The sequence below is a fragment of the Haliaeetus albicilla genome, chromosome 10 (assembly GCF_947461875.1).
Source record: "Haliaeetus albicilla chromosome 10, bHalAlb1.1, whole genome shotgun sequence".
Taxonomy (NCBI): Eukaryota; Metazoa; Chordata; class Aves; order Accipitriformes; family Accipitridae; genus Haliaeetus; species Haliaeetus albicilla.
This window is the reverse complement of record NC_091492.1, coordinates 39,972,936-40,000,133: the sequence shown is the minus strand read 5'-3', so window position 1 is coordinate 40,000,133 and position 27,198 is coordinate 39,972,936. Positions and strand designations below refer to the sequence as shown.

The window sequence follows — 27,198 nt, the reverse complement described above, 5'->3', positions numbered from 1 at the left end:
CACACACACAGGACGACGACGGTGCCCGCCAGCCCCCCGCCGGAGCGCCCCTTGCCGCGGCCTTTGTCTGCGCTGTCACATGGGCCGCGGTGCGGGATTTAAGCGGGTCTCCGCAGGACATGCCGTGAGCGGCGCGCCGCAGCCCTGCCCGCAGCGGCAGCGCTCCGCCCGGCCGGGGATGCGGCTCTAGCGGCCCCGCGATGAGCGGCTCCTCCATGGCGAAGAGCGAGTCCCGCACTTCGCTGCTGAAGGCGGCGGGGAGCCGGAGGGCGGCGGGCGGCCAGCCCCAGCCCCGCGGCAGCCGCGCCCGGGACGGCAGAGGACAAGGCGGGCAGGCGGGGAGGGAGCAGAGCCAGGAGCCGCTCCCCGGGGAGCCCAGTGCCCGCAGGCCGCTCTGCCACCCGGGCGCCCGGGAGGACGGAGCGAGGGGCGCGGGGAAGCTGTCACATGGACGGGGGGAGAGCCAGCCGGAGCCGGCGGAAGGAGGTCCAAGGAGAGGCAGCGGCAAGGAACCGGTGCGGACATCCAGGCACCAGCACCACCACCTCCCGCCGCACGCCAGCCACGGTCACCCCCAGGACCAGCATCAGCTCTCAGACAGGGATGGGGAGGAGGCAGAGGAGGACTTTTTCTTCAGTCACAGGCAGAGGTCCAGCAGAGAGTCCCTAAAGCTCTCGGAAGGCGCTTCACCTCTGTCCAAATCCAGCAGCAAGTACTCCACGAAGTCCAGCGGCAGCGATCGGTCGGTGGAAGCGGACCCCCTCTTCCACCAGCTGCACCCCATGCTCAGCTCGGTCTTTGGCCAGGTAAGGGGCAAAGCGCCTCTCGCCCCCTCCCTCCCTGCCCCCCCCCCCGCGCCCCCTCCTCCTCCCGCCCGCTCACGGACCTTCGGCTCCTCGTCCCGGAGACCCCCCGCGCCTCCGGGCTTCAGCCCGCAGCTGTAAATGCACTGCTTCCTGGCCGCCCCTGCCGAACTTCTCCCGGCGCTGCGGCGCCGCCGGGGCGCTGCGGGACCGGCACCGGCACCGAGGAGGGCTCCGCGGCGAGGAGGGGGGGGCGCGGGTCGGAGCCGCCCGCAGCCCCCGGCCGCCCCGCCGGGCGCCGCGGAGGGCGCTCTCGGTGGTGCTGGCGGGGGAAGTGCCGGTGCTTTCCCTGTCGCCGGGGGAAGTTGTGGCTCTGCCTGCTGAGGGTGAGAGTCGGAGAAGTGGATTTAAAAAATGTATTTACTTATTAGATTTCCATCTCTCTGGCTCCCCGCCTTGCTTTGCTGTATTTGTTTACATCTCCTTATGGTACATTTCTGTACAATCGGCATATGAATCATTTCTGATGGCAGAAGCTGTCAGGAGAAGGTAGCGGGGAGGACGACAAAAAAAAATCCTGACCCAATTCCGAAGCCTTCCCAGTCACTATGTTAGGATGGAACAGATGCTTTCGGTGTTTGCAAGCTCTTTCGGTACAAAGCTGTCGCTTTTAGCTGCTTCTGGTAGTGAAATTACCCAACAGGGTTACCCTCTAAAAATGAAAAGGCAGAGGGAGACTAGCTCAAAATTTTCTTTTAGAGCCATTTACGGATGTTACTGGGAGATGTAATCTCCAGGAAGATTAATGTAACTGCAATCTCCCGGAAGCACAATTATAGGTATAAGCCAGTAGCCTGGGCAGCCAGCTAAGTTCCAGCCCTGGAAGTGATCGATTAAACCAGAATTATGATTTGTGGGGTTTGTTGTCATTGGGTCTTTTTTTTTTTTTTTTTTTTTAAGTGGGTTTGGGAGGCTTCGCAGGGTGCCCATTCAAATTAAGATTATGGAGAGAACGAGAAGAATTTTTGTAATTGGGCAGAAGGAGGTGATACACCCGTATCTGTTTAATCTGGTGTCAGAAAGTGTTGTCTACTTCTGCTCATCTTGACTTCTCCAGAGAAAAATCAAAGCACGTCTGCTCTCCTCAACAATTTTGCTTCCTCGCTGACAGTCTGCTATTTACGAATGTTACGGCTGTGTTTAACTCAGAACGAGTATTACCCTCCCTGTGCCAATGGTGTACCAAAAGTCTAGATTAAAATTTTGTAGTAGCAATAAGAAAGGGCCTGGTGAGCGGCGTGGTGCTCAACCTGGTTACAAAAAGCGATATTCCAGCACCAGGCTTTGAAATCTGTGGGCTCAGCTCTGACTTGTGCTGTACCTGTAGTTGTGAGGAAAGTGAAGATGTATGTGAGAACATATTTTAAGTCTCTGGAGCTGTATGTCCCCAAAGTGTCAGAAATACAAACAAATCCATGCCAGGGCTCCCACTTGCAGAAACCTCTCTGGTTTTGAACTCAGTCCTTACCTGAACGGCATCTTTATTTTTTACCTGCTCTGCTGCTTGCATTCCAGTGTCATAAGACGCCTCCAAAAGCCATAAACTTAGCAAAATTTAATTGCAGTGTTGAACAACGCCCCTTACAGAAGAGAGACAGATACAATTCTAGTTTTCACCTTTTCACTGAGTACATTGCACCAGTGCTCATAAACGCCAACATCTTTATTTTAGAGCATAATATTATTTATTCTCATTTCTCTCTGTAGACATCTCTCCCTTGCTTTGTTTGAAGTAACGATGAGAGAATGACCATCTAGTGGAGATTTTAGGACTGGCTTTCAGGAGTGGGCTGTAGTGGGGCTGTACAGGGGATTTGTGGATATAAGAAGGGGAGCTATAATGTAGGATACGCAAAGAGCTGGTTGCAGGAAGAGATATGTGAAGATTTTTTGTAGCGATATCAAAAACCTGGGACGAATAAAGGCCCAAGGATAAATTCTGTCATGGAACGGAATGATGGAAATTTTGTTTCTGTGAGTGAAGAAACAAATGCTAAGCGTTATGTAAAAACGTGAGTGATATTTTGAGGCGGGCAAGGTCTTAAACCTGCAGGAGACCAAGTTGCAGCCTGGGCTGAGGCAGGGTCATAGGCACAGAAGTGTCCAGGACTGCAGTCTAAGGCTGCAGGTGCTGTAACACCAGTCTGCTCCACATTGTAATTAGAAGAGAGCAACAGCTCAGCAGACAATTTATTTAACACAAGAACTTCTCTCCAGCCCACACAGCCTACTGTGAAACAGTTAAAACAGTACATTTGCAGTACATAGGAGAGGAGCACAGTGATGCATATCTGCAGCAGCAGAGCACTGTGGTCCAGCAGCACCAGTATATCTTGTCCCAGCTCTACAGATGTGGAACATCATCATCACCCTGTTGTTCCACAGTGGTGCAGTGATGTGGTCGCAGATGCAGACAATCCAGTGGTACAATCGGATACGCAGAAAAGATTGCAGGGATGACTTCACGGAGGATGTCATTATTGCAGTAACAGCAAAAAGGAGCAGCCCAGGACTACAGGGTTGTGTCTGAGGGAGACAGATTTGTAGCTGTGCAGAAAAAAAGACGGAGTGAAGGCAGAAATGCCGTGTTTATATAACCAGCACAGCAATATAGTGCACTGTGGGTGTGTACTCCAGAGGAATGCTAAGATACTGCCAGGATACAGGATGCAGTGATATTTTATTAATTAGGCTTATGCTATATTGGTGCAGTGATGTTCTAATATAATAAAGCAATAATACTCTTTTGGGGCACTTTACCATTTTGTAATTGAGTGGTACATGAATTAACAAATGTAAGGTAGTGTAATGATGTATTAGTATAAGCCAGGATGTCATCTTGGTCTAATGACATGTTTGCACGCTAGATCAGTGAGGCAGCTGCGGAAAAGCACTCTGCTGTGGAGTTTATACCGGGTTAGCATGCAGTGCTGCACAGCACTGAGTGCCTGGAGAACACAGCACTGACAATGCGGTGGTGTGGTAACGCAATCCTGTGGCAGAACAGAGATGTGATACTGGTGCCATGTGGTAGGAGTTTGGCAGTGCACGGGTGTGATAATTGTGTAGTGTTGTAGCCTGACAGAAGAGTTTAGCGGTCCAATGATGTAGTAATACAATATTCCAGATGGGAGCTATTCTATACAGCAGTGATTACTTCTGGTGTGATATTAGCAAAGGGCTGCGCTGATCTGACAGTACCATCCCGTTGTACCAGAAGGCAGCGAGTGAGGTGTTACCACCATGCCACAGTTTTGGACGCACGGCTGTGAGTTAGCATGAGGGCAACGCCACAGACTTACCTGGTGACAGAAGTGCAGTGTGAGTACGGGCTGGTTATATGATGCATGTGATAGTGGGACAGCAGTGCTTTAAAGTGGCCCTGCAGCGGTAGCTCAGTGTCCAGTAGCTCAGTGCGGTGTGAGAGCAGTGCAGTGACTCACGGGTGTAGTTGGCAGGGGATGCATGTGTGATAATGCAGCAAAGTGGGAAAGTGGCGAGAAAAGGGAGTGTGGGGAGGATGTTTCATATAATTTTGGCCTGACAGCAGGATAGGGTTGGAGCGGCCAAGTGGTAAAGGAGTGTCGTGGAGCAAAAAGGAGCATGCTATCACTCCTGTAGAGCAGAACAGCATGACGGTCCTATAGTGCCTATAGTGTGGCTACAGGACACAGTTTAGCAACAGTGCGGTATCGAGCAGTCACACGTCCATAACAGCAGAGGAGGAGTGATCCCTCGGCAGCTGGGATGGTGGTGAGATGGCAGCCTGGCAGCAGGACACAGTTTATTAATGTGACAACAGTAGCAACAGCAGCACAGAGACTGGGACAGCAGTGCGGTGGCCGCAGGGACTGCGATGCAACAGTTTTATGGCAGCAGGATTCCTGGGGCAGTGGTGATGCGGCAGCAGCACCTGCGGTACAGCGGCAGCTTGGCATCGGGCTCACGGCACAGCACTGTATGGGTACTGCGGCACAGAAACCCACTGGTTCTTGTCGCTTCATTTCTCCTCTGCCACAGCGTTGGCCTAGCTGGCACCTTTAAGAAGAGCTTTTTCCGTGCCTTTGCTATGCAATATTAATTTGCAAGCAATCCTGCCATGTGAGACCTGACCGTTTTCAGAGCCGTTTAGCTTTCACACCCTGCCTGACTGTTAAATTTTTCAGTGAAGTGATTCCCCAACAGTTTTCTGTCAATTGCCTCTGGTAGCATGGGGATCAGAGGGGTCAAACAATGCTGTAGGGACTCATTAAGTATTTACAGGCTTCTGCTGTTAGCACTGTGGCCAAAGGGGCTTTTGTATTTCTATTTGTACAGGGAGTTAAAAGCCTCTCCTGTCTGCACTGTCTCCCATTCCTGCTTTGATGTCAGTGTCCGCATTACCATTAAAATAGGGAAAGAATCTTTCTGCATTTGCTGTATAATTTTCCTTCTCTTGTCCTGCTCCATCTTCCTTTACTCATGAGCTTTAGTTCTTCTTAACAGGTCTTAATGGACCTTACAGCAAACAGGGATGACAGAAGCGGCCCCATTTTGGGGCAGGATGTATCCTCTGGCTGCCTGCATGGGAAGCCAAGAACATTCCCCTCTAAACTAGCCAGGAGCAGGTAGGGAAAAAGTGCCATGTCCAGCCTCTCACCCTTCTGGTCTCATCTGCAGGTTGACCTTGTTCCCTCAGTGGCTTTGGCTTCAGCTGATTCTAACGGGAGTTTTGCCCAAGAGCGGTTGCCGCATCAGGACCACGCTTGGAGCTCCGCCAGCGGAAAGCCAGGGAGCTCGGGCCAGCTCAGCCGAGGCAGAGTGGTTAATGGCTCAGTAATGGAAGTTTTCAGTTGCCCCCGTGTATTAGCGAGGGAGGCTGCAGCGCATCGGGCTGCGCTGGAGCGGCGATGCCAGCGACGGAAACTGTCAGGTGTCGCGCTGTGGGATGGCAGAGGTGAAGGTGAAAGGTCTGGGTTTGCAGGTGCTCGCGCGCTGCGTTGTACCGTGCTGTAAGGCAGGTGAAGCAGCAGCGTGTCAGGGCTCGTGGCAAACTGAGGACAGGCTCTAACAGCTATTCATTTACAGCGTTAAATCGGCACAGTAATTTGGGGTGAACAGACTTCTTCCGGCTCAAAATGACCAGCCGCTGTAGTGATGCCGATCCCGTTGCACAGACTTAGCTCGCTGGTACGGAGCATGCCTGCACAGGTTAGGAGGCAAAAAAACCCAGAAGAAACACCATACCCCTCCCCTGACTTTCCCCCCCCTCTTTTTTACGGCACCTCTGAAGGCTTGTTCCAGCCCCAAAATGGTCCTCAAAGGCCGCGGAGAAGAGGGAAGAGGGGCCGCAGGGGCCGCTCCTGCAGCCGGCGGTACGCCCCGAGCTGCTGCCGTGCCTGGCCGGGTGCTGCGCCGGCCGTGCCCGCCGGGGCTCCCCGGAGCGGCAGCGGCTCCGCCCGCTGCTCCCGCGGCCCCGGCTCGGTCCAGCCCGGCTCGGTCCAGCCCGGCTCGGTCCGGCCCGGCCCGGCGCGCTCGGCGGCCCCAGGGCGCCCCCTGCTGCGGGCGGCGCGGCGCGGCCCGGCCGGTTCCTGCCCCGGGGCCGTTTCCGTGCACCCCGGGGCTTGGGCCTCTGTTCGGTCCCCGGCCGCCCGGTGAGTGTGTTGTCGGACCCGGGGAGAGCCCCCCTGGTTCCCGTGATGTAGGCGGGAGCCGGTCCCGGTGACCCGCGGATCGCCAGGCGCGTATTTGCAGAGGGCCGCGTACCCGCGTGGGGTTCCTACGGGTTCCATCCCAGCATGCGTTGCCACAGCCCACGTCCATGCATGTAGCCTGACATTAAGAGCCTTCGCCATACCTGTCTCGTCTGTATGCACGCAGCCTGCACGCGTGCGGCCTCTGCTAAATCTTCTGCGTGGCTATGCAACCACCTCTGTACGTGCATATGCGTTCCTGTGCTTAAAACGATTGGCGTTTGCGTACATCCCTGCCTGCTGACACCCACCATACCTTCCAAGGTACGTCTCGTGTTTTCTATATGTGACGGACACAGACACGGAAAAACATTGTTCCGCTTGAGCACATCCACTCAGCTCCCCCCTTGCTCGGCTTGGAGAAAAATTTATCACGTTTATTGCTTGTAAAGAGTTTGAGGGATGTGAGCCAGACGTAGAGAATCACTGAGGGGCAATGGATAAGCTTCCTGCCTGCAGTGGGTCTGCCAGCAAACGTTAATCTTTGTCAGTGATTTACTTTTTAAACAAATCTGTTTTAAAAGGATATAGAAAGACATCAAAATAAAACCAAGCTAAAAGAACATTCATTAAATATTCCGTTCATGAAATATACAACAGCATGATCTAATGCACTGAAATACACAAACCTTCTGGTTAGATTCAGCTTATCTTTTGAGAGAAGAAAATCTTTCAGTAATAAATTAATCATCACTTAAATCAGTCCACTGTGCATTCCATCAACCTCTACCGCCTTGATTTTTGTTTCGTGCAATATTGGGTCTGAACAAAGTGTCAGGGAAGAGTTTAGCTTTAGATGTAGTGGCTGGGCTGCAGGTTTGTCAGCTGAATTAGCTGTGGTTCTTTGTAGCATCACAGCTTCAGTAACTGTTTTTCCCTGATGAGTCCATGAGTGGTATTGATTTCCAATAACAAGCAGCTATATGGTGTGCATCCAGTAAAAGATGCCTAGCTAACTTTGGGCTCCCTTTCAATAATCCTCTGACATTCCTGTGACCTTAGAGAGCACAGCAGTGCCCATGAACTTGAGTAATCCTCCAATTTCAATCAAATGCCCTGCTTAGAAATAAAGACAAACAGCTGTCATAGCTTGTATGGTCATATTTAGTTTTTGAGTAGCTTTCTGCACCAGTATAAGACCATGAACTCAATCCTATCTATGAATGAAGTAATAAGCAATATTCTAATATCCACCCATTCCTCCCCTAGAGTACTTTGCACGTTGCATCCATCTTTGGAAAGAATATACAGCATTGCTTCATCCCACACAGATGAAATACATTCTCTGCTCTTGGAAGGAAACAGGCAACCGTGTAACATTGTGAGGCATCATGTCACAAGGGTTGAAGGCAGGAAGTAGAAACCTGCCAGCAACCCCCCTGAGCTGTGCTGAAATAATGCAAAAAGGGTTTAGGTAGCTTGTGACCAGCTGTGTTGAGATATAGCCAGAGATCTCGTACTGGGATATGCAGTTTGATCCTTCTAAAGGTGCTCTCAGATCCTTACTCAAAATAGAAGTGAGGCAGACCTTGGTTTTGTGGTGGTCTATCTCATATAGTACTGCAGGGTTTTGGTTAGGATTGGTTCCCAGGCGTTGCTCATCTAATAATCAGCCACACTTTCTGTAGCACCTCAGTGTGCCAGCCAAATACTGACCCCCTGTCCCTTTTATTTGGAAAGAGGTGAGAGAGCCAGGGCAGAAAGAATTAGCTGCTTTTGCAGTAGTGCAGTATGGACAGAGTGATTTACAGTTCTCATATTCCTGAGCAAAGAGAAGGGACCATGTAAGGTTTGTTTTAAACAATCTTTGTACTGCGTATACATGGCAAATTGTCACAGCAGCTTCTGAGCTGTCAAGTTTGTACTTGTCTTTTTGTAGCCCATTGATGATCTTGAAAGCAGAAAATATCCACAAAACATTGTGCTCTGGCCAACACATCTCCTGTGCCGGGACTTGGAAGTCGGGCTAGTGCAAAATACGTGGACCAGATCGGCATGGAAGGTGTCAGGAGATGGCACGTTCCCATCTCTTTTCATCTAATGCAGAATAAAGCCAGCTAATTACAGACAAAGCTGTTCTAAACAGAAGTTGACGGTCCAGGCTTTGTTACCTTGAGAGGGATGGAAAATATCCTTGGTCTTTTTAATAACCTTTCTGTTGTTTGTGATTGAATATGATCCAATTGCTCTAATGGAGGAGAATATTATGCACAGCATGAGTCAGCAACACTTTCTTCCTGGAACAGCTGACAGCAAAGAAAGTTCCCAAACTCTCTGCAGAAATATTCCTCCCCCTAGATGAGGATTTGGACTGCATCCACCAATACCTGCGGGTGCCTCCCCTTGAGATGGACCTGTACTTGTCTGACTGGAATATGGAACCATCCAAGGTTCATTCGAGGTTAGAAGATGCAACTCAATGTGCAGCAAAAGCACTTGAGAGCCTGACACAGAAGAAGAGAGGGAAGCCACTCGCAGAAGTTCAGAGTGCCAGTGCATGTTCCAGCAGTCAGGAGCTTTGAAATGAGGCCCTCGACAGCACTGGCAACAGGAGGATGTTAACAATTCCAAAAGCTTAGGCTCGTCTGAGGTCATCCAGCAAACAAGACTGGGTTGTTTCTTGTAAAATACGTATCTATAGCCACTGGCTAAAGGGTGGTTGGGAGCAGATTTGAAAGCTACTGATCAATATGTGCCCTCTCCGCTCTGTGATAGGAAAAAATAGACCGGAAATTCTTGACCTATTAGGATAAATTAAATAAGGTGGCATATTTTAAAATACTAAATCTTCGAAGCATGCAATGGGCTTTTAGGTAAAACTATGGACTTCAGTGAAAAGATGCTAGGAATGAGTTTTCCCTGCTTTACTATATACTCCCCTCAGACATTAATGCCAGTACCTCCTGACTTTGCCTGTTGCAGTGTTTGTGTTATGTTGAGAACAACCATCTGATACAATGCTCTAGCAAGTGAAAGACCGGGCACTGAAACGGGCCTGGCATCTGAACAGTCTCGCTGTACAAATCCATACTTCCACTGGAAATTTTTGCCAAGCAAAGCTACAGTCTGATAAGCAATCCCAAGTTTTGGATTGACTTTTGTTCTTTCTGTTGTGGCTGTTGGATCATTTGATGCCACTGGATAAAGTTTCTGGCAGCTACCAAGTGATTAGCTATGGTGGGATCCAACATTTTCTTATGAAATGAGAATTTCTGCCAAAGGTGCCAGCCCAAAGCAGAGCACTGCTGCTTTTTAAAGAATCCGGACATATTAAACCACCTAAATCACTCCCTGTTCAATGCCAAGTCGCCCAGCCTCCTCCCTGCTCTGTGCTCAGGTCAGTCAACGTGCCAAACGCTTCTTTCCTGTGAGCCGAGACCTCGCTCTGTGCCAAACCACATCCACCAAGGTCTCTGCTCTCCACCCTGGACCTTAGGGTAGAGGAAGGGATGCGGGCACATAGGCAAGACTCACATTTCACAAAGTTCCTATCAATTTTTAGAAAGTTTACAACAGAGCCCCAGACCTTAAAAGAACAGTGTGATTGCCACAAAGAACAGTGTGGGAAAACCAGTATACATGCATGTGCAGCCCTCCCACACGCATACTGACTACCCCAGATATAGGCATACCCACAGATCAGCACCTACACACAAATGTTTTTGACACACTTATTCTGAGCACCCTGTTCTCTTACAGCAGCCTCAGTTGGAGGAAGGGAGAAAATATGTTCCTTCTAACCTAGTCTTCTAATGACCTTTCTGCCAACTCCACTTTCCTGCCTATCTCTAAGCTGCCTGTAGTGGTGATTGGAACAAGATCCCAATGTAGAGTGTGATTTTCCTCCTCAGAGGTCAGCAGGGTCTGTCTGCTAGATTGTGATGTGCTGCCCAATTCCTCCTAAGAGATTCACTGTGAACAAGGAGATAAGAAAATTGTTTATGATAGTGTTTCTTAGGCCCCTTGCAGCTCTGCCAGAGTTCTTGCAGAGTTGAAGGACTGTGACTGTGTTGCAAACCTGGTGCAAGTGGGCTCCCATCACCTCTTCCCTTCTGGATTGCGAACTCCCTGCCAAGCCTGGCAGCAAGTCTCAGCCTTCTCACTCTGCCCTGCACATTTCCTACAACTGCCTGCAACTGCAGGAAAGAAAAGCTGGAGAGCAGGCGAGCACGGCAGCCTGCCATGGTGGCTGGCTCTGAATGCTCCGGTACAAGCTAATATTTAGAGGGTGACCACCTCAACTTTTGTTGAGAGGCTTTTAGAGGTCTGTAAGACATGCTCAACGGCTGCCTTCCAAAGCTGTCCCGTGGCAGTCTGGGGGCTGTGATGAATTCTCCTGGCAGGAGACACTCCCCGTCTCTGGGAGGATGTGGGAGATGGGCACTTCTCAATTGCAAGGCGTTCCTGGCCTCCACACTGCCTGTCAGGGGGAGATTCATTAGCAGCAAGGAGGCGATTCTCTCTCCTCTCTGCTCTGGAATTGAAGTCGTTTGTCTCGGGAAGGAGCCCAGGCGCCTCAGCTCGCTGTGTGGCAGCTTCTGCTCAAGGGAGACAAGCACTTGGTCAGTAAACAAGGAGCCTGGGGAATGGCTCCAGCTGACAGAGGGCGTTATTAATGACCAACACTTTGGCTGAGGGTAGGTGAGCCTCCCATTAGCTGCTTTAAGAAGGGAAAGAGAAATAGAGCTGAAGGTGGCAGCCTTGAGAGGAGCTGGGAGTTTTGGCATCCTCCTGGAAAGTCCCCTGCTGCGAGGCCCAGGGCTGGCACAGCCCCCAAGGAGGGACTGTGTATTTCCCCAGTGCCAGGGGTCTTCAGACTGTGACAGCAGGAGACAGGCCCATCTCAGGAACAGTTTCGCTTCCCAGCTCATCATGGGTGGGCTCTGCTATGGAGGTCTTCCAGACCAGAGTTTCCCCATCCCCTCTGTCCGTTCCTCAGTCTGCCCTGGGTACAAGGGGTGTCTTTCAGTATCTACCACTGCAGCTTCTTGCTTTGGAGGGCCTGTGGACCTTTGCGCAGCTCTATCCCAGGCCATGCAGTGAAGAAGACATTGAGGGCATCTGAGAGGAGGCTGTTCCACTGCCTTTGCTCTTGGGAAGTGGTTAGTACAAGGAAGAGCAAGAAACAGCACCCCCCATGACCGTCCACTTCTGGCTGCGACTGGAACTGGAGAAGCTGTTGACTCTTGTCATGGCTGGACTCCTAAACTCATTTCCTCAGGTGGAAGAAACCTCTAAGCGCTAAAGCAACTGTTTCACCTTGTAATCATGCTTAATTTGCCACAGCACCATCAGGGTGGAAGCAGAGAAATCTCTGCTTTGTTATGACATTAGTGGTTCATCCTTCTCTGTCCTACAGCCCTAGAGGTGACAGGAAAATGAGTCCTTGGCTCCTGCACAAAAAAAACGTGTTGTGCAAGCACTCAGCCCATGGGTTAGGTCTTGTAGAGCCTTTTGTTTGGAACTATAGGTGCAAAGAAAGTTGTAAAATCTTTCGGCTGAACGCCTGAGTGTCCAACCAGCCTGCTGCGCAGACAGGGCGTAGGATCAGTGTCATTTTGGTCTTCACAGTTCTTGAAGGAGGTAGCTTTTCATGCCGTGGCTTCTTATCACTATGGAGCTGCAGCTGTGGTAGCTTCACAGCTAAGGGCGCATTCACTATCGTGTTCAGATCTTGTTGCCTGGGTGTGATGGTGAGTTTTTTATGCAATTGAAATCTTTTTTCAGACTGAATGCTCTTATGCTCAGCCTGAGATCAGAGGAAAATGTATTGGGGACTCATCCCTTTTCTTTCAGAGTTTATTCTGTTACCACACCACGCCTAAAGCCCAGAGCTCAGAGCTGGCTCTAGGTTTAGGAGCCTCTTATTTATTCCAGGACTTGGGTGCTTGGAAATGGAATGGATGGATCTGACATCTGAATTCTTTGCTTCACATTACCTAGCCTGGGGCTGTTCAGATTTAAATTCAGGTGTGAGCCCACCTTTGGCAGACTAATGCAGGTAAACCGCCAGTTGATTTCTACTTGCAGAAAGCTGGAAAAACTTTACCGCAAGACTGGCTCAAGGTCTCTCCCTTGTGGTTAAAAATTACTATCCTGGGGCTGAACATGTTGGAGGGTCCCTGGACCGGTGCCTCCAGGCTTGCTTCCACTGTGGCAGGAAAAGAATGAGGGACTTTTATGTCTGCTGGTATTTATAAGCTGAAACAGGTCCCACCCAGATAAATGGTCCATTTCTGCTCCGAAACGAGCTCTGGACTCTGCTCCAAGCCCCTAAGTGGATTGCCTTCTGGCCAGCCTAGCTCTCTGGTGATTGAAAAGCCGAGAGGACTTAGAAGGGGGGTGGGTAGGGATGCGATGTTCAGAGGCTGTGTGGACCCAAACTAGCTGGATTCACTGAACTCATCACTGAAATCACTTCTTGCGGTGCCTCTCTGTTTTAATTCTCCCTGAATCAGCCCTCTCTCATGAGTGAAACAATCTTGCCTGCAGATTGAGGGGGGTGGGAGGGATTTGAACATTAATCTGATGTAGATTATACATCCGCCTCCCTCTCTCTCCCCTTCTCACTCTCTCTCTCTCCCTCTCTTTCTGTCTGTTTCTCTCCCCTCCCTCTCCTTCCTGCTTCATCTCTTCAAGAAAGTGAACATAAAGTAAAAACACGGAGAGAGAGAGGCAGAGAGAGAAAAAGCTCCCTGAAGAGGGAAGCCCCAGCAGCCAGTAGCTGTTTGGATTTGCCTGGCACTGCCTTTCTTGCTTTGCTCCCAAGGAATACCTTTAATGGGATCAATTGCTTCAGTTCCTTTATAACCAAGTCCACCGGAAAGGCAGACTCAACATATTATGGGCAACTGTGTGAAGTCTCCACTGAGAAACCTCTCAAAAAAGGTATGTTCCCTGAATCAAAGTGCATTGTGCGTTTCCAGCCCTGCTTCTTGGGATGGGTGACGTCGTGGGCAGATGGGAATGGGAGGTGGGAGAAACACAGAGGTGTGTATGAAGGGTTCAGCTCTCTTCACCAGACTTTTTTTTGTAAGAGCTGCTCATGCAAGTGCAGCTGTTAGAGCCCGGGATGCTGAGAGCCGTAACGTGTGTGTAAATAAATGTGTGCATATGCATGCACATGAGTAGTCTTGTGTCCTGCTCAGTGTGCGTGTGTATAGCTGTCCTCTGGGTATGCGCAAGCTTGTGCTTTTCAATGTGCATAGTATGCTGGTACACATCTTCCGTACAGGAATCTTAATGTATGTGTATATGTGTGAGATGTGTGTGTGTGTGCATGTGCTTCAGTTGAGAGGTATCTGCATGAGTCTAGTCATGTGGGTCATTTCTGTAGGGACATATATTCATGGACATGTGAATGGGCATGCGTTTGTACGTATTCCTGTTGGTGTGTAAGAATATGCACACCTAATGAGTCCATCTGAAGCATGTGTGTGTCCTTAGCTCGCTCTGTCTCTATGTACACATTCTGAGGTGTGTGAGCAGGCATGCAATGTTTGTTGTGAGTGTATAGGGGGGGAATTTGTGTGCGTCACACACGTATCCCTGCTTGTATGGTGCTCTGTGTGTGTATACCTGCTAGTGGATGTCCTCACAGAAGTCTGTATGTAGACATGTGTGTTTTCATGTATATCCATCCTTGCGTATGCACGCATCTAGTTTTGTTGGTATGTGTTTGGGTACAAAAGCACGTTTTTCTCTGTAATCTGTTTGTCCATGCCTCTGTCTGTGAGTGGATATGCTGGGCCCCAGCTGTGTGTTTGTGCATCATGTTGCACGTCAGCATGGCCCATGTGTCTACATGCTTGGGCCCAGCTGGACGTCATCTGCAAGCTGCCATGTGTATCTGTTAGGCTTCAACCCGCAGTCTGTTCTGTGCTGAGGTGTTACAGTGATCCCAGGACGAATTAGATTCAGGAACAATTCTGCTGTTAGGAACTAGATTGAAATGGGAATGATGTGCCCCAGAAATATTTCTTGTTTGACTGAGGAAGGTCTTGCAGCACCGTATACCTGTCAGCTGCACGGTTCTCACTTAGCATCGCTGCAAATCTAATAACTCAGCAAAAAGCTGTGCAATTCACTCCTTGTAAATGAAAAAGTTATGCTAAGCATCCGAATTATTGCAGTGAGGAGCTGCCTCTGTGGAGACCTTGCTGACAGTGAAATGCCACTGCCATCAGGATGCTCCACCCAGGACACCTTGCCACCAGGGAAGGGTCTTCTGGGAGGGAGCTGTTGCGGAGAGGGCCTACGTAGCAGGGAGTTTCTTCTCACAGGAGATTTGCCTCTTCTGCATAGAAGTACAGTTTGCTTCTTATCTCGGCTGCTGTAAACAAAGCCAGTAATGGCACAGTGCTGCTGTGGGGGAGCTGGGATAGATGAGGAGGGAATTCATCACCAAGCAGTTAGGCAGTGCTGAGACCAGTCCCTAGGTCAGGGTGACCTCCAGGGAGAGGCAGAAGTGCTTGAGGTTCACCAAAATGTTGCACATATGAAAAACCAACTTGGTTGCTTGTAGGTCGCCTCCAACTTGCAATAAAAGGAGTTGGCTGCAGCTGTGCTCAACATGATCAAGGCGATTGCAATTAAAGTCTGACGTGTGGCCAGGCTGCTTGAATCAAAATGGATTCAAGAACTTATAAGCTCTGTCGTCAGTCTTTTAGGTAATTTATGCTTTCATTCCTAAAAGCTGCTTCGAATAATGCACTTTGTGCCTAGTTAGAAGGCCTGGGATGGCAGGACTAAAGAGAGAAAGCTGAATTAGAGAATTTCTCAGACGTTGCTCCAGCTAACCATGAATTAAGGCCTCAGGCACGCATCCTGACAGGTCCTGGGGCTCTGCCGTTCTTTTGATCACGACACACATGATTATAGTGGAGACTTTGCAGGTCAGTCTTAACATTGCACAACTTCACTTGGCTGTTTTATGATCCCAGTCTTTTTTCTCAGATTTACCTTGGGCAAACTCATTTTGCTGAAATGGTAAAGAGGAGGGACTCTAGAAAAGCTGTGTGAAAGCTGCTCTTGGGTGACACACTGATCTCCTGAATACATTATTTCAACCTGAAATTTGGGAGTCGCTCCCAGCCACCATCTGGCTTGGTCTGGGACTGGCTGGCATGGGGGTACCTTGCCTGTTTAGGTGGCAGTGCTCAGGCTTTTTCTCCGCAACATCTGTTGTTGGCAGCTTCACTTCCCACTGTCACAGTGTCCCCCCTGTGATCCCGGTGGCCAGCCTGGGCGCCTTTCCCTCTGAGAGGCACTACAGTTGGGATGAAGAGGCCCCTCTGGGCTTGCCGTTCTGCAAAGTCCCTCCAACATGCAGGCAAGTAAATGAAGTGAATCCTGCTGTGCTTCTGCTGTGCAGAAAGGAAGGGCTTTGGCATCCAGGTCCCTCTCTTTGCCACCCTTTACCATCACTACGGCTGTCTCTAAATCAGCCTGGTCTCTTCTCTCTCCACAATCTGCTGGTCTGACAGAGCCAAGGGCCGGACTCAGCCAAGAAGCGTAGTGGTCCTTTGCTTGGGGAAGGGACAGGAAAAGCCGGAGCTCCCCAGTCCTGTCCTTGCATTTTCCTTGTCATGTATGCTGCCGTTTCCTCTGTAACAGCCAGCTGATGTTGCTTTGCCCCGTACCCATATCATAGCTCCCTTCCCAGCTCTGCTGGGAGGTAGGAGGGACGTGGTGGAGGGAACTTGTGGGGACACTTGCAGAGAAACCTGTGGGGCTGCTGGCAGAGGGAATGTCGAATGCCATAAATCCTGCCTGCAGCAGCAGCGCGGGGCAGAGAGCCCCTGTCAGGGTATCAGTAAGCCGTGCACTTTGTCCTGGCACTGCGGCAGGTTGTCTGGTCAGGATCCTCGGTGGCTCTTGGCAACTGTTTCATCAGACTGGCAATCTCTATCCGCACAGGAAAATAATGGGATGACCGTTCTGTGGTACTGCTCTGTGGTTTGGTAATAAATTCTATTGACTGGAAGGGTCAGCAAACAAGGATTAGGGGCTGTGGGGCCTTCAGTCTTTCACTTGGCTTCACTGGAATTAAACACAGAACCAATGTGGGCTATTTTAAGTGATTCATATTATTTGGTATATTAAACTGAAAAATGTGCCAGGAAATAAAGCTGATAATTTTGAAAATACATAGCACTGATATCACGAAGCTGTGCAGTTCAACACAGATGCCTTGACATTTAGCTGAGCTAGTAATATACCATTTGTGGACGGATGCTCATCTTTCAGGTTTTTAAGGGCAAATGTCCTATGTGTCAGATTTAATCAGAGACAAATTCCTTCCTCATCCATGACTGCAACAAAAATGCTTTTCTGCTTCATTATGTTCTTTCTCCATGGCTTGCTTTTTGGGTTGTTTTTGTTTTGATGCTTGATATTCACATGACATTATACTTGAGCAGATTGGTGTAAGACTGTGTACAAAAAGGCAAACTACAAACCATGTGTGCAATATAATAGCACATGGCAGACACAGCAAGTAGGTACAATAGACTCGGACAAGTGTGAATGGGCCGTGTGTGTGTATCTGGTCTTTTAGGCTGAAAAAGCACATCAGGCTTTAAGGAAAGGGTTAACAGAGACAATGACAATTGACAGAGCTTCTCTGATCACCCCTGGGAACACCGGCTATAAAAGTAGAATCATTCCTGAAGAGGAATCTGATGCATGATTAATGTTTATTCTATAAAACCAAGGGTCCTGTGGGTTGTGCTGGCTTTTTATAGCTGCATGGGAATATCAGGATAAGAGTTTTCTTGCAGAGCCAGGGAAATGCATTTCTATAAAAGGAAAGCAGTGCCTCCTTATAAAATCCAGTGCTGGATTCTGTTCTGGAGCCCTAGCTTAGCAGGACATGTGCACTTAGGAAAATGTGCAAATGCAAACAGACAAAAATGTTGTGCCCGTGCCTGATCTCCACTTTGGGACTGTCAGTGATTAGAAGAGGCCAGTTGCAGTAACTACCTCAGACCCTGAGGATGTAACTAATTAGAAGTGGCATGGGGAGTGTGAGCCTGCAGTTGGCAGAGCCACCTGATGCTGTAAACGGCCTTCTAATAATATTATAAAGCGTGTGATGCTGTGTTGCTGAAATGTAATGTGGAGCCTAGTGCAGTGCCTTTGTGCAGGCTCTCCTGGTCTCCTGGGGATGCCCTGGATGACGTGGCCCTGCCAGCAGCTTTGCCCTGGGCACAGGCTGGCACACGTACTGTTAGGTTGGGGTGTGCTTGTCCTTTGCAGCTCATTCAAGGGATTAACTCCGGGGCCGATAGTAGGACCATGGCCCTTTGGGCTGTGTCTGGGTAGATGTGAGCAGAGCTGAGAGTTAGATGTCGTTTCAAAGCGGAATTCTCCTGGTTGGTTGTACTTCTATCAGCTTTTGAAAGTGAACTCCCGGACTTACTGCTTCTGTACAAATCCTAATATACTGGTGGGGGGGGACGCAGTGTGGACCAGCTGAAGGAAATTTAGCAATAATGTCTCTGCGAGGCGGTTCAGTAAAACTTCAGAGGAATGGCTGGGCGAGACGGGGAGGTAACATCCTCTGTTGTGTTGTTTGCTTGCTGCTGGTTGGCTGGGAAGATCCGCCATGAGGAGAAGACGTGCTATAAGGCTGTCCAGACGAGTGAAGAGGGGCCGTCGGCTTGCGAGTACCAGGGTCCGCTCATGGTGCTGGCCCAGAACTGCGCCGTCATGCACAACCTGCTGGGGCCAGCATGCATCTTCCTGAGGAAGGGCTTCGCAGAAAACAGGCAGCCTGTACGTAAGTTACACCCAGCCGGGCGAGACATGCGCAAAGCCACATGGACGTGAGCCGGGGATGCGGAGCTGCCCGCGTGCTCCACCTGTGTGGTGCATCCCGGCTCCAGCTCCAAGTGCAAATACAATCACAGGCAAATGTCTAACCTGAAGGGTGTGCAGAGATATCCCCGTGCCTAAACACCAAGAAAGGAGGATTCTAAAAATGCAGCTGCGGAAGATAGATCCAAGTCTACACTCAAGTAGGCATAATCATATGGACTCAGGAGAAGGACTTAGGACTTCAGGACTTATATAGTCATATGGACTTAGGAGGAGTCCCGTCTTCAAAGCTGTTATTCCAGCAAGACATCCACATCTCATTCCCAGAGGCTCAGATTAGCATTTAAGGCCTAAATAGCCACTTAAATGCAAATCAGGGCATCCACACTGGGAACAAGCTGTCCCACAGAGATGCCCATATTTGATACTGTTCCTATCAGCTCACAGTGACCACACTAGTACCAGCAGAAATAAGCATGCATCTGCCTCCTCACAGATACCCAAATGCAATCTTTTATACACTGTCATACCCAGCCTGACACTGCAGCAGTCCTAGCCAAATAAACAAAAAAAAATCAGTCTGTCCTCATATTTGCAAGTAGTGCCAGACTACCAAATGCTATTACCCACACACACGCAGAGATAAATAGCAAAACCGCATCTATCCACTCAGGCACACCTATTTGTAACTATGTGCTCATATGCATCTAATTTATGCATTTATATAAAATAAAAATATGTGTTTGTATGTAAATTAACATGTAGATACCTGGACATGTTAAATATACATAAATATGCACCCCAATATTGTATCTTTACAAGAAGTAAAACATATTTTTGCACGTAAACATTTGCTTCCTACAATAACATTAATTTAAAGACATACAAAAACATATGATTAACACAATTTTTATGGACATATATGAGTGAATATGTGCATTGTCAGATATTCACCCAGTGCGTTCCATATTCTTGTGGTGAAACAAAGCTCACCCCAGTTACCTGAGAGTCGGAGCTTTCTTGCCTCTGTGAGAAATCTCTGTCTTACTTGTGCGTTGATATGGTTATCTACAGCTGTAGGAGGCACGTAGATCTTTATTTCTGAAACCTCTTCTTCAACCAACAATGCCAAAAAGATTCATTATTTGTCATTATTGATCAAAGGGCTTTTGTTCTTCTTAACCTTCAGCCACTAAGTGATCACATGTTCCTTGTGCCAGTTCACTAAAACACAGCCTGTAATGTTCTCACCCAAGCACGCTTGCTGGCATGCACAGAGCTACCTGTCATAGGAGATAGGTCCAGCTCCCCAGGAAGGCTCACAGCTGGACAAATATCCATCCTGCTTAGGACATGGAAACTCGCAGTACCCTGAGAAGTATCCAAAATAGGATTAGCGATGTCTCTAACTACCCTGATGTAGAGTAAGTGCATCTGATAAACAGCTTTACTTTTACTGACTCTCTAGACCAACAGGATTTATTGTGCATAGAACAGAAATAAATGAGGGTAAGAACATTATGAATAATGGACTCTCTGAGGGTCACCTCTGTTCATCTCTAGGATCTAAACTCTGAACAGTTTTATTCCTCTTTCCATATGTTCTCCAAAAGCTTTAGAGTGATTCAGACCATTTTTCCCCAAGCAATTTTCCTCCTTTATCATTTTAGGGGATCTTCTTTCAAATTTAAAACAGAAAACGTCTTCATGATGTTAGTTATTGCTTGAGTCAGATTTTTGGAGGGACGTAAACCCTCCCCCACCTTTTGCATTTGCAGTCTGTGGCTCTCTGGTGGTAGAATCTGCATGTGCAAAGATATGCTCAGAGCCCTGCAAACGCAAGTGCCTTGGTGTGCAAAATTAGAGCCGGTGCTGAAGCCCCCGTTTCTGACATGTGTCAGTCATGTCGGTTGCAACACGGTCTTCAGTGCGCGAGGAGGAGGATGGTCTTGTGACGACTGCACTGGAGGAAGGCCAGGGTCCTACCCCAGCCACTCTCACAAGACAGCAGTTACCGCGGGTGAGTCACGGCACCCTTTGCACTGTGGCGGTGGTAATCATACCCCTGCATCTGCTGCCACGCTGAGCCGGCTGTCGGCACACAGCCGTATCTCCAGGGATTAATGTTTGCGAACTCCGGAATGAGGTGCACAAGGTGTTGGTACTGATCACGGGTGGTTTTCATCTGCTGTTTTATCTAAGGCAGGGGGGCAGTAATGCCTCCCGCAGCCGGTCTAAGGAGTTTGAATTGTTTTGTTGTTTGGTGTTGATGAAAGCAGAACAAATGGGATGACATGTTTGAAAATACCAGGTCTGTGAAGGATGAAACGGCAGAGCCAGCGCGCTCTGACAGTTCCATCCAGCACAGAGATGCCTCTGGGAAGGTTATGAGTGGCAAGCTGGTCATTTCTCTGGCACAGCCCACTTTTGCACAGACGTAAACCAGTGTGTGTCCTAGTTTGCTATGCACTCTGAGCAGCTGCCATTAGAGTTTCCAGAGGAGCCTGTGGTTAAATAGCAAAGGATCATGCTTCTCAAACTGATCAAGGGCACCGTCTCCAGGGACGTGTGGTGAGGCTGGAGGACACCTGGAAGGCAAGGAGAAACTCCCCACAATTGAGGGGAAAAGCTGAGAGTGAGACGACAAAAGAGATCGCATTTCTGTGTTTCCAAATTCTCAGATGGTTTGGATTTGCCTGGGAGCCATGAGAGGAATTAGAAAGGGCATTTAAACCAGAAAGCAGTGCATTTCCATGCTCATCTCTTCTTCCTGGTGCAGTGTTGGAATTTTCCTATACTCTTTTGTATCCTCCCCCTTCTTCCAAGAAATTCAAATTGGATGTTTGAAGTTGCAGTGTTTCCTGAACATGGTGAATCCTTGTCCTGTTTTGTTTGTAGATGACCTTGGTGATGTATATGTTGTGTGTCTGCCTTCATGCCTGGTTTCAAAATGCTTGTATATGGAGTTGAGGCTGGGGGGAACGGGGAAGTTCCTACCTTTTTGTGGGGACTGACTGTAGGAGATGGCACTGGGACGTTGGCTGTAAGAGAACTCGTGGCTGTCGCTGTCCTGCCAGAACGGCAGGGATCAAGCAGTGATCCAAGCAGACGATGGTATAGACCTGCTGGTTACAGGGACTGCTTCCAGCTGTTTTGATCTAGCTGTGTCAGTGGAGCTGCGATAGGAGATACAATCAGAGCTCTAGAGATGATTATAACTGCTGCAGGGACAGTCTCTGCTTCAGGACTTGGTGCTGGGGAATGATGTAGGACCTTCATGAAGGTGCTCATAGTCCCGTCAGATGGGGAGGCTGCACATATTGCTGTGCTGGCCCAGGTCTCTTCTATTTTGGGGGAGCACCTTTCATCCCCCTGTCCAGTGGATGAGAGGGAGAGGGGCTTCCACAGAAAAGTGTGCAGGCTAACACCCCTCCCGTTGGTGGGGAGAGCTGGGAAGCCTTGCTAGGTGGATGGTATTAAACATGTCATCACCTTCTTGTTTCTTCTCTCACTTTCTGGCTTGTCCCAGAACTGCTTGCACCAACAAGTGCTATTCTGAAACTGTTTGTGGCAAGCAAACGGCTTTAACATATTATGTTCTGTTTTTGCAGGATAGAGAACTGCGTCCGGAAGAAATTGAAGGTAAAATTTGTCGCTCCTTCTGTGTCATCTTTCTCCCTGCCTAGTGAAAACCTACTGGCTGGCCCTTCCAGGTTGGCCCCCATGGGGTAAAATAATCTAGGGCAAATCAAGGGAGATGATTAGTGGAGTAATTCCTGGAAACCCCAGCAGAAGAAATAATATGTAAAACTGCAAGAGTGCTGACTGTGAAAGAATTTGCATCCATTCCAGCTTCTTCCAGGGTGGGAGGATAAGTAAAGTAATGAAATATTGGCTGTCAGGGAACTGCTGTTCACCCCAGCTCCCACAGAAAGTGTTGTAGAGCTTGATACAATAGTATGGCTCCAGGGAAGCTATTTTACCTACTAACCCCTACAGTGAGGGTTATGTAATATAGTGCAGGGGTAAAAGTTGAGAAAACTTAGTAGTTGCAGTCTCTTTAGGGAGTGCAGTTTAGCAATGATCCATTTGTGATGCTTGTAGTCCAAGCAAGCTTTCCTGTAAGGAATGGGTCAGCAGGGCTGCTGATAGAAGAGCTTAACATTGCTCCAGTCATTGCCTCTTTGCAGGGAGATGTGGGAAAATACGGAGTATCTTAGGGAGTCTGGCCTCATAAAGTGCTGCTGATTCTGGGGAGGTTTCTTGGAAAAGGTATTTCAAGCTGTCACTGACAATATTGTTCTTTTTGGATCCACTCCCACAGAATTAAGAGAAGCCTTTAAAGAGTTTGATAAAGACAAGGATGGGTTTATTAACTGCAGGGACCTGGGGAACTGCATGCGAACCATGGGCTACATGCCTACTGAGATGGAGCTAATAGAGCTCTCCCAGCAGATCAACATGAACCGTGAGTAATATCCACCTAGCCGTACCTCCTTGTTGCTGCTGTGCCCTGCATCATTGCCTTGGGCTCTCTTAGTCTCCTGCTGTTTCTTTTCTTTTGGATTCCCCCCTGCCCTCTTCTTTTCATTCTCATTTTCACTCCCTATCATCTTTCCTGTTTGTGGTCCCTAGAAGTTGATGTCTGTCTTTCTTGCTTATCAAAGCGACTGTGTGGACTGTGCTGTATGGCAACAGTGAGTGGAAGGGTTGTCCTTCATGCTCATGCTGTCAGGCATAAAACTGCCCTTAACGTGGGTGGTTAGGCATTGGTGCACAGATTGTGGGTGTTGTCATATTGAAGCTGTTGTCAGATGGGTCAGGCTGAAGAAAGAGCCTGGGAAGATGGAGATGCTTTGGTCAGATGGGTGATGGATGGGCTGCTTGCTCTGCGGTGGTTGTTTGTGGATCTGCTGTGTGACGGGATGGGCTGCGAGTGAGCTGTGCTGGCAGTGTCAGATGGGGGCATCTGCTGGAGTCATGGAAAAATGTGACAAACGTGTCCAATTCACTGTAACTGTGTGCCCCTTGTCTTTCACCATTATTCTTTGTCGCCTCTTGTCTGTGGCAGTGCAGGGTATTACCCTCAGCCAGGTGGGAAAAAGGATATTTAGTGCATGTTATTTCTGACACATGATGATGTAAAAAGGACAAGTTACTTGGTCAAGGGAGGGAAAACAGTTGTGACATACGCAACCAGTCACACACAAAAGCAGCTGATAAGCCTGGCACACAAGTGCTTAGGAATTTGAGAGTGTTACTGCCAGCTTTCAGATAGGGGACAAACAAGAAAAAGGACTATATATGACGAATAAACAGTTGGACATACATTAGCCACAGCTAATGGAGCAAGACTCCACCATTGCTGCAGGGCACTGCCCGGGCCGTGCAGGAACATCATGCTGTGCCCTTGCTGTACCCTTTGGCACAGGCGCAGCAGAGGGTTGCTATAAGCACTAGAATGATCAAGCCTCTAACACGTAGTACGTGATCCCATAAGGATGTGACAGTCCATGGCAGCCTAGGATGGAATAGCTTGGGCTCATTCCACCTAGCCCACAATCCAGAAAATACAAAGACAGGTTAATACTACCTCTGCTTTTCCTTCCACTGTCCTGCACCTTCCGTGCTTTGCTTCCTGGTGAACCAAGCTATCTCTGGGGCACACAGAAGTGCAAAGTGAGTGCTGGGCTTGGCTAACGTATGGAGTTCTTACACACGATCTTTCATCTTGTCCCAAGTGGGTGGCCATGTGGATTTTGAAGATTTTGTTGAGCTGATGGGACCAAAGCTGCTAGCAGAAACGGCAGACATGATTGGTGTAAAAGAGCTCCGTGATGCCTTCAGAGAGGTGAGTGCTCCCTACCGCGTGCCCCCCAGAGAGGTGAGCAACAGGAGACAGGAAAGAGAGGAGACCCACTGGGGAAGAGAAGAGGAGGAGGAGAGAGCAGCACAGCGGAAGACAGAGAAAGAGCCAAGCCAGGCATGAAACAAGGGAGGAGCAGAGAAAGTCACTAAGATAAGGGAACCCTTGAGGCAAGGAAGAGGAAAGCTGGTGCAGACACAGCAGTTACAAGGGGTTTCTGAGGAGAAAAGACAGACTGGATCCAAAAGGCACCTGGAGGAGGAAAAGAAAGGGCACAAAAGGAATGCAGGAAAAATAGGTCACTCAGGAGCAGGACAATACAAAATCCAACCCAGAGCAAGATCCATTTCCATTAACTATATTTCCCCTGCTGGTATTTTTCATGTACTTACAGTTTGACACCAATGGTGATGGGGAGATCAGCACCAGTGAGCTGCGAGAAGCCATGAAGAAGCTTCTAGGGCAGCAAGTGGGCCATCGGGATATTGAAGAGATCATCCGGGACGTGGATCTGAATGGAGATGGGCGTGTTGATTTTGAAGGTGAGAAGGGATGAACGCTCCCTGTCCATCCGCTCTCACGTGAGTTCAGAGTTTCAGCTCAGAGGCAGAAGTGGAAGGGAAGATTTGCATGCTTAGGGCCCAGGTATCTGAAGTATGGAGAAAAAATCAAACAAGATTTTTTTTTTTCCTAGTCAGCTGAGGAAAATGGAGAACATTGGCCCACACAGGGAATTCCTCAGGTGAAGCGTTCATTTGTGTATCATCTCTTACTGCACCTCAGTTTCAATTGGGTCTCCATAATTCTAGCATGGTAAGGGATATGCCCTGTCACAGAGAAGCAGATTCTGGTGCACACAGCCTTCTTTTTACGTGGCATTTTCCTTTCTGTTAAAACTATTGCAAGAGCTGTGACGAGGGTGGATTGGTTTGGAGAATGCATTGCACCTTCCATTTCCTCTGGCTCACCTTGTTATCTGGGTTTATAGAGAATTTGTTTCTGTGCCTTTATGCCAGAAGATGGTCACGTGCCAGATGTGTTCAGTAGGACTGCAGATATCTGTTCTAGAGGTGTCATGTTAAATCCTAGAGATAATTCATTTCTTCACCCACTTTTCATGCCAGAAGGACTTCAAAAAATAAGAGTGGTTAGGCTGCTATCCTAGCCATTAGCCATGGCAGGAGCATATTAATAGAGCTCAGGGTTTCTGGCAAGGGAAGCAGTTGATATCAGACAGCTAAGCAGATATAAGAGCTGGAAGGTGTGAGAGCATGGCAGGCTGTTTGTTTTCCTAGTGAAGCACAGAACTACAGAATTAAAATAAAATTGATGTAATTTTTTTGGCTCAGAGGCACTCCTAGGTCTCCTACATGGCAAGGAGTCTCAGTCCTCAGGATTACTGAAGCTTCTGAGGGCTTTGAAAATGCTAAAAAACTAGAAGTGTCTCCTTAGAAAGTATCTGGTAGCTGCAGTTGTTCTAATGCACTGGCTGATTACATGACAGTAGCTTTCCTTGTTTCCCACAGCTAAATTACGTTAGACAGCTAAAATACATGAAATGCTATCCCAGTATCATTTTCTCTGTGAGTTACTGCTTTAGTTGTCAAAGGACAGCTCCATCAATGGAAAAGGAGAAGTCAAAGGGGTAATTTCCACTGCCCTCCTCTTTGCAGAGCCATTAGTTCCTCAGCAGTTCAAGTGCAGAATGAAAACACATTTATATTTGATGGTATTTACACTCAATTTGAACAACTGTAATTGACTTCACAAGCTGCAGGGTGGTGAAGAAATAGATCCAGGGTATCCTTACAGTTAACCTGTATCTTTAAAAACAAGAAGTCCATCCAAGTAAACTTTACAAAAATGCTGGTACCTACCAAAACACTAGTGCTTTCCCACACTGGTGTCTCTGTGAAGTGGCAAGCTTACTAAGAAATCATGCTGTGTTCCCAAGACTATAAATCAAGGTTCCCTGAAGTTACAGTGAAGTTGACAACACTTGCCGTAGCGGCTCACAAGGAGTTGCTCGTGCAAACAAGACTGTACACTGGCTGGGAAGGAGTCCGAGGCAATGAAATGACCTGCTAGTGGGATCATATCACCATATCTAATGCAAGGATTAAAGCCCATTTTGTGTGAGCTCTCCAGGGCCTGTCATGGAGCAGCACAGACCTCCTGGCCCTATGTGGACTATCAGTTTCACCCTGGCTGCACGCTATCTCCAGGGAATGAGAGCTGGGTTGGGGACCATGGATGCCTTCTGCTTCAAGGCAGTCTTTTCTTGTTGGTTGCAGAGTTTGTTCGCATGATGTCCCGTTGAAGACTATTCTCAGCTAAAGAAGAATCAGCACCTTAGAGAGGGCAGAAGAGGACCTAGATGGAACATCTAGCCCGGATGTTCCCACATGAAGGTTTATCGGCTGGCTGCAACTGGGACATTGCAAGATGACCTGCTGCTCCTCCCTCATGGTGGTCCCCATGCCCCTCCACCCTTTCACACTGTGAAAGACTTGCAACTTCCTACAACTGGAACCATTCCTCGGAGATGATTGCAGGAAACTGCAGAGCCAGGACTTACCATGATGCTTTCATGGAATATTTGCAACTTTAGACTCCTCCTCCCCAGCTTTATTCTCCCACCAGCTGCTGCAAAGCAAGAGCAGGAGAAATCCTCTTGGCTTGGTGGATGAGAACAAAGCCATTGGGACTGGTGGCAGCCTCAGGGCGTGCTCTGCACTTCTTGGTTTCCCTTGGTGAACCGTGTCTGTGTTTGCTGTCCGTGTGTGTGTGTCTATCTGTGTGGAGTTATTTATGCTTCCCCAGCACATATTCGCATCTCCTGTGGTTATGTTTACCAAGAGTAAATTCAAATACATGTCTTGCGGGGGGAAAGCGATAAATATGCACGCTGAAATGA

General features: G+C 48.7%; 1 protein-coding gene across 5 annotated transcripts; it reads left to right on the top strand.

Annotated features, from left to right (window-relative positions):
• CABP1 (calcium binding protein 1) lies at positions 1–27,198 on the top strand. Of its 5 annotated transcripts, none has more exons than XM_069795229.1 (8): positions 692–806; positions 13,235–13,483; positions 18,197–18,373; positions 22,027–22,057; positions 22,740–22,883; positions 24,157–24,266; positions 24,676–24,823; positions 26,576–27,198. In XM_069795229.1, the coding sequence occupies exons 2-8, from the start codon at positions 13,439–13,441 to the stop codon at positions 26,599–26,601; spliced, it is 681 nt and encodes a 226-aa protein (XP_069651330.1). In that variant the 5' UTR covers positions 692–806; positions 13,235–13,438; the 3' UTR covers positions 26,602–27,198. The 5 variants fall into 5 exon arrangements, with proteins under 5 accessions (XP_069651329.1, XP_069651328.1, XP_069651330.1 ...); XM_069795230.1 differs by lacking the exon at positions 692–806 and adding an exon at positions 4,025–4,184; XM_069795227.1 differs by lacking the exon at positions 13,235–13,483 and having other exon boundaries at positions 5–806.